The following is a 6,213-nucleotide window of genomic DNA, read 5'->3' on the forward strand; positions in this document are numbered from 1 at the left end:
AAGTACGTGGAGGTAATTAATATGACGGAAAGGCAGGGCCAAAGTGAGGGGGTTACTGGAATACAAGGGGTGATAAGTACGTTATGTTGTAAATTTAAGGTCCTTAAAATGTGGCTCGTCGATGTTAAGGCCAGTGAGAAATTTGTGAGACCCCAAGTTCCAAATCCACATTGATTCTCTTTTTATCATTATTTTATTATAGTAGAGGGTTTTACGGCACTCGCAACTGCATAAGGTCATATGAGCGCCAAGGGGTGGGTGTCAACATAGAAGTCTTTACAGGGAATCATACCCACTCTGCCCACCTCTCTAGCTTCAACAGCACAAGGTCTGCTTCAACTATCAAGGCACCCCGGAAATAGCAGATCACAAGAGAGTGACAAACATACAAAAGAAGTAGAGGAAAATGACAATAGTAAGGATTAGGAAAGAAAAAGCAGCAGTTCCCTGTTGTAGATCAGGCACAGTTATGGGCGTGACATGAATCAGCCCATTTTCTACTGCACTTGAAAGAGAAATGTCCGTCCTTTGGGAATGGCCTAAAGACACTACAGTCAGTGGTACTGCCCCGGGGGGTTTTGATTCTCTTTGGTTGAGTTTTTCCTTTTGTAGGATATTGGACTATTTCAATACCCTGAACCTGCAAATCGGAGGCTCCATTGTGACCTGGACTGTTGAAATGTTGGCCAACTGGTGTGCTGGAGTTTTTCTGTGCTGAACACCTAGATCTTTTAAACCTAGCTCTAAGTGTGGTGGTAGTTTGACTTACATATTGAGCTGGACAGACTTTACATGATATGAGGTAGATTTCGTTTTTGATTTTAGAGGTGATGCTGTTAAAATGTTTTCTTTTAAAGTGGGGGCCTTCTACAAAGTTGGTCACTTTCATGTAAACACATGTTTTGCATCTAGCTTTTCGACAAGGATAATTTTGGGGCGGGGAACATGGGCTTGTAGGAGGTGAGGACGTGGGTGTTACTGCTCTAGTGTGAATGAGAGGGTTACCAAGATCGGGAGGCTGTCGACGTGCAAGCAGAGGGGGATAGGGAAAACAGGCTTTGCTTTCATTTTGTCTGATTTTTTCAAGATTCTTCTTGTGTTGGCTGTGGATTTTATGTACATTAGGTAGTTTTGGGTGATGGGTTGTGACGAAAAATTGTCTTTTCTTTTTGGGCTTAAAGGGTTTGTAGGTCAGAAGGTTTGTGCGGTTCAGTTTGCTGACTTTCTCGATAATTGGAGTTATAAAATTGTTGCGGTATCCCCTGTGAAGAACGTTGGCTGTTATTCCTCTATCCGTTGTTTAAAAGAATTTTTACAGGAACAAATGCGGCGGAGTCTAAGTGCACCACTATAGACCACAGAACGGAATTTTATGTTTGGGATGGTTTGAAGAAGGTGGGAGGTAACGATTGGAGTCGGTAGGTTTTAAAAAAAAATAAAGGTCTGTCTCAATTTGGTTCTCTGCAGTGAGAAGGGACATGTCCAGGAAAGAAATGACTTACCTGGGCTGAAATAAGTAAATTATTATTAGCATCATCATCAGCATCATCATCGTCATCATTTATTTTTTTGGTTATTATTGTAATAATATTTCTATTGTTATTACTATTGTTTGTTCGATTTTTAAAGATATTATTTCTATTCACAATATTTGCTATTGTGTGTCCCCTTCCAGGGCTGAATGAGACGGAGCAAAGAGTGGGGGAGAAGCCCACCTTCAACAGGTACAAGATGTGGGGCAGGAACCCGTGTGCAAAAAATACTGTCAGAGACATTTGTATTCTCTCTACAGGTACGTTGTGATTGGCGGCGTGGTAGGCTTATTTTTTGTTTTCTTTCTCCATCACTACAACTATCTTGTGACCATTAGTGTGGTAGGCTCTTGTTTTTCTCTCTACAACTATATTGTGATTGGCGGCGTGGTAGACATTTTGCTACCCTAGAATTACGAAGTTCTGTCTGCTCAGTGCCTAGTTCGGAGAAATTTGACGTAAAACATTTGTGTTTCACAAAAACATGTCAATCTTTTACGAATGCAATTCTTTGAATATCTTGATAACGACTAAGAAAAATCTTGCGATTTTGTTTGAGTAGATAGAGCATTTGGTTTCTGATCACATGGTCTAAATAAGTAACTCGACACGATCAGAAATGTCAGATAGAACTTTGCAATTCGGAGGTGGTGATTGGATTTCTTTCGACAGCAATGATTTGATTGGCGGCGAGGTATGCATTTGTTTTCTTTCTTCATCACTTATACATCTCCTGACGTTGTGTACTTGGGAAAGGCACTTTACATGAATTTTCTTCACTCAACCCAGGTGGGAATGGGTACCCGGCCATAGACAGTGAAAGATCTTGTCAGTATGTTAGTGTCTGAGCGCTTAATCAGCTGCTTGCACTGTAAGCTTCCCAGGAAGTTGAGTTTGTTTCAAAATGCTCTCAGGTCTGCTTAGGTAATAGTATAGATTGTAAAACGCATAGAGCTTGCTGTTGAGCGGGGATTTGCGCAAAACAAATACTATCTTTTATTATTAATACATCTGTTTTGCGATTGGCAGCATGGCAGGAATTTTAATGGCTCTTTCAACACTGCCAAGTCATCGCCGGCGAGCTATTCAAAAGTTCTAAATCCAGACAGCAACATTGATAAGGGGAGAAAAGAGAAAGTTTCATCTTTTCAGCCATCAATTGTAGCTAGCTTCTTTGTGTATCTTTTCTTGCTTTTAATTTCAACATAGCTTAGAATTTGAATTTCGACAAAATAGTTCTTGAGCCCGTGCAACCAATACTACGGATTAACCGAATCCGTACGCCCTGGGGTCATTTTGTACCCCGCGGTTGTATTCTTCAGATTTTAAAATACATCTAGTACGAATATCTCTTTGAAACTTTCCATATTTCTCAAAAAAATTATTTTGACTGACCGCTATGACAAGCGTACGGATCGGATTAACGAGTAATTTCCTCTTTGAAGGTTGTGGCACAGAGTTCCCCGCGTGGTATGGATACGAGAGTAAAAACACGACGTGCGGATAGGGTTAAGAAACCACAATAAAAAAGATTAAAATGTCAAACTGTTGGGCTTAGTACACTAAAACAGTGGCCCACGTGATGTGTTTTACTTAACCCTTTGTGCGCGGAAGGCTCGTTGTTTTCCTTTGTACGTAGCCAATTTTGTCGTCCGAGTTTTCAGCCCCATAAAGTTTTCTGTAACTGCGCCCCAGTTGACCTACTTGCGTGAAATAAGCAACAAAATAAAAAGAAATGAATGCTTCATGCTATAAGTAGAATCTATACACGTACTTTGTATTCTTACGTGAGATGGATTTGCTGGGGTGTCGTGGGTTTCTGCTATGTCTTTTTTTTTTTTTTTTTTTTTTGGTAAGTGTTTTAAGGCGCCCGCAACTGCATACGAGCGCGCGGGAAACATTAAAACATTTTCGTGTGGTAGGAAAATATTGAATTTTCCCTGGGTGGCGGCCGAAGCCTTCTCTTATCGATTTTAGACCACCAAGGGACGTTTAAGGTGCGGAACTTGCACACGGGACTTCCGAGATTTTTTGCCCTTGTCCGAGAAGGTTAGGTGTAGGTCTTTTCTACCAGAAGACCAGGGGTGTGGCTGAAGACCGCAGTAAGAAGGAGCCAAGGAGTAACAGTAGAAAGACTGCAGAAAGAGTCAGGAGCCCAGATGAGGGGACAAAGAAGGTGACGCCAAAAAGTGGAGACGAAAACAGACGACAGAATATTGAAAGAGAGCAGGAAAGAAGGAGGTGAAAGGAGGCAATTTTAAAGAAGGAAAGGTTTCTGTTGCTACCCGGATTCGAACCCAGGGCCGTTGAATGAGAGGCGAACACCTTAACCTCTAGGCCACGAGAGCCCTTTGCTATGTCTTTAGACAACAAGTGAACTATGTATCTTTACATAAGATGGGTTTGCTGGAACTTCGTAGATTTCTGCTGTATTTAAAACAACAGGTCAAGTGGCGCACCGCATTCGAAGAGTTTTGTTGTTGTTGTTGTTTGTTTTGTTTTGGGGGGGGGGGGGGGTTGGGGGGTATATAAACCCTTGCCCATTTACATGAGATCGACACCATCTGATTAGTAGACAAAAAAGTGCCCATGATGGTGTCCAAAAGTGTATTACGTGCATACTTAGTATGACATGTAACTGTTACAGATAGAGATTCAAGATTTATAGATGGAAGTTATAGATCTGAAGCAATGATGATTTTGGAAATGATGGCGGTGATGAGGGATGATGTGAGATTGCGGTTAAGTAATGTTAGCGTTAGTCCTATCTTTCTCTGCTCCAGTGAGTCATGAGGGACGTGGGCACTCTCTATCCTGTTCCCTATTGGAACCATCTCTACTGTCACCGTGAAGTTCCGAGCATACGAAGAGCTAAGAGACATCAGTCCGCTATAACTCATCTCTGGAGTCGGTCTAGTAAACTTGAGAGGAGCTATGGAAGCAACTAGAAGCATCCAATTCAACGTAAACCCCGTGGTCGGTGGTTAGCGGCTTCTCTGTAGTGGTTTGCATCTTCTTTCTTATTAAAAAAAAATCTAATAATAATAATAATAATAATAATAATAATAATAATAATAATAATAATAATAAAAATAGCATTTTGTAGAGCGCATGTCCCCACTCGAAAGCAACCTCTATGCGCTTTACACTATATTATTACCCCCAGCAGACACTAGAACACTCAGAAACATTCTCGGCTTCTTGGGAAGAATACAGTGCAAGCAGCTGGTTAAGCGCTCAAACACTTACAAACTGACAAAATATTTCACTTTCTATAGCTGGGTACCTATTCCTACATGGGTGAAGTGGGGGAAATTCGTGCAAAGTGCCTTTCCCAAGGACACAACGTCGGGCCCGCGGCTCGAACCCCCGAACCCGCAACCCCTTGATTACGAGTCCGGTAGCCTAACCACTAGGCCACCGACCGGCTATCGTCATTATCTGTAAGGCATGCTGCAAAGTGAGCTGCTTCTCGGATTTCAGCCCTATATGGCAAAACGAGTAGTCAACTTTTAAAAAATATGTAGTAGAGGGTTTTACGGCGCTCGCAACTGCATAAGGTCATATGAGCGCCAAGGGGTGGGTGTCAACAGAGAAGTCTTTACAGGGAATCAGACTTAGACTGCTTACCTCTCTAGCTTCAACAGCACAATGTCTGCTTCGACTATCAAGGCACCCCTGAAACAGAAGGTCACAAGAGAGTGACAAACATACAAAAGAAGTAGAGGAAAATGACAGTAGTAAGGATCAGGGAAAAAAAAGCAGCAGTTCCCTGTTGTAGATCAGGCACAGTTATGAGCGTGACATGAGTCAGCCCATTTTCAATTCTACTGTGCTTGAACGAGAAATGTCCCCCCTTTGGCAATGGCCTAGAGACACTACAGTCAGTGGCACTGCCCCTGGGGGTATTTATCAACTTTATAGGTGCTTTATTAGTGGAGTTTGTAGAATTTATATGAAATGATAAAGACATGTTAAACTTGAAGGAAACGGTACCATTTGAAAATCTACAAATTTCATCCCGAATGCGGATTTTCGGCCGATATCCTCAGTTGCTGACTGCGAAAAGTCACTCATTTTGTCAGCACGCCTCACGCCTGATCCTCCTTTTCTTGCTCTGTTCATGTATGTTACACTCCAATAAGATCCCAAAATTTTGGCACTTCTATAACCTAATTATGTTGCAAGCGCCGTGAAAACTCTTACTAAGCCTAAACTAAACTGGAGTATAATTATCTATTACAACACAGCTTTTTGGCAGCTAACTCACTGAAGGACACACAAAAAAAAAAGAAAAAAAAAAAAGCCGAGAATAAAATGAGGGTAAATATGTCTCACCAAAAAAACTTTCTTGTCTTCTTCTACAGGAGACCTCCCGAGGATGGTCGCCAGTGACTTCCTGTTTGCCAACAAGTTTTTCCTGAACGAAGATCGCGTCGTCATCGGATGTCTAGAGGAGAGGCTGATGAACAAAACCAGAGATTATTATATGGGGAGACTCCAGTTTAATACCTCAGTGTATGAGAACTCGGTCATTGTCAAAAATAGAATAAGAGACGAAACCGGGGGTTAAAGAAGAATGGAGAGTGAGAAAGGGAGAGAGAAAGAGTGAGACAGACAGACAGAGAGAGAGAGAGAGAGAGAGAGAGAGTGTGTGTGTGTGTGTGTGTGTGCGTGTGTG

General features: G+C 41.9%; 1 protein-coding gene across 1 annotated transcript in view; it reads left to right on the top strand.

The window, feature by feature from the left end:
* The window catches only part of LOC101861433 (N-acetyllactosaminide beta-1,6-N-acetylglucosaminyl-transferase), an 11,736-nt gene extending 5,620 nt beyond the window's left edge, over positions 1-6,116 (top strand). The window contains exons 3-4 of the mRNA XM_005095714.3: positions 1,676-1,792; positions 5,900-6,116. Of these exons, the coding sequence (XP_005095771.1) occupies positions 1,676-1,792; positions 5,900-6,105 (323 nt within the window). The 3' untranslated portion in view covers positions 6,106-6,116. The remainder of the gene's footprint in view (positions 1-1,675; positions 1,793-5,899) is intronic.
* Positions 6,117-6,213: the final 97 nt, after the last annotated feature.

This window comes from Aplysia californica, unplaced genomic scaffold (assembly GCF_000002075.1).
Source record: "Aplysia californica isolate F4 #8 unplaced genomic scaffold, AplCal3.0 scaffold00112, whole genome shotgun sequence".
Lineage (NCBI taxonomy): Eukaryota > Metazoa > Mollusca > Gastropoda > Aplysiida > Aplysiidae > Aplysia > Aplysia californica.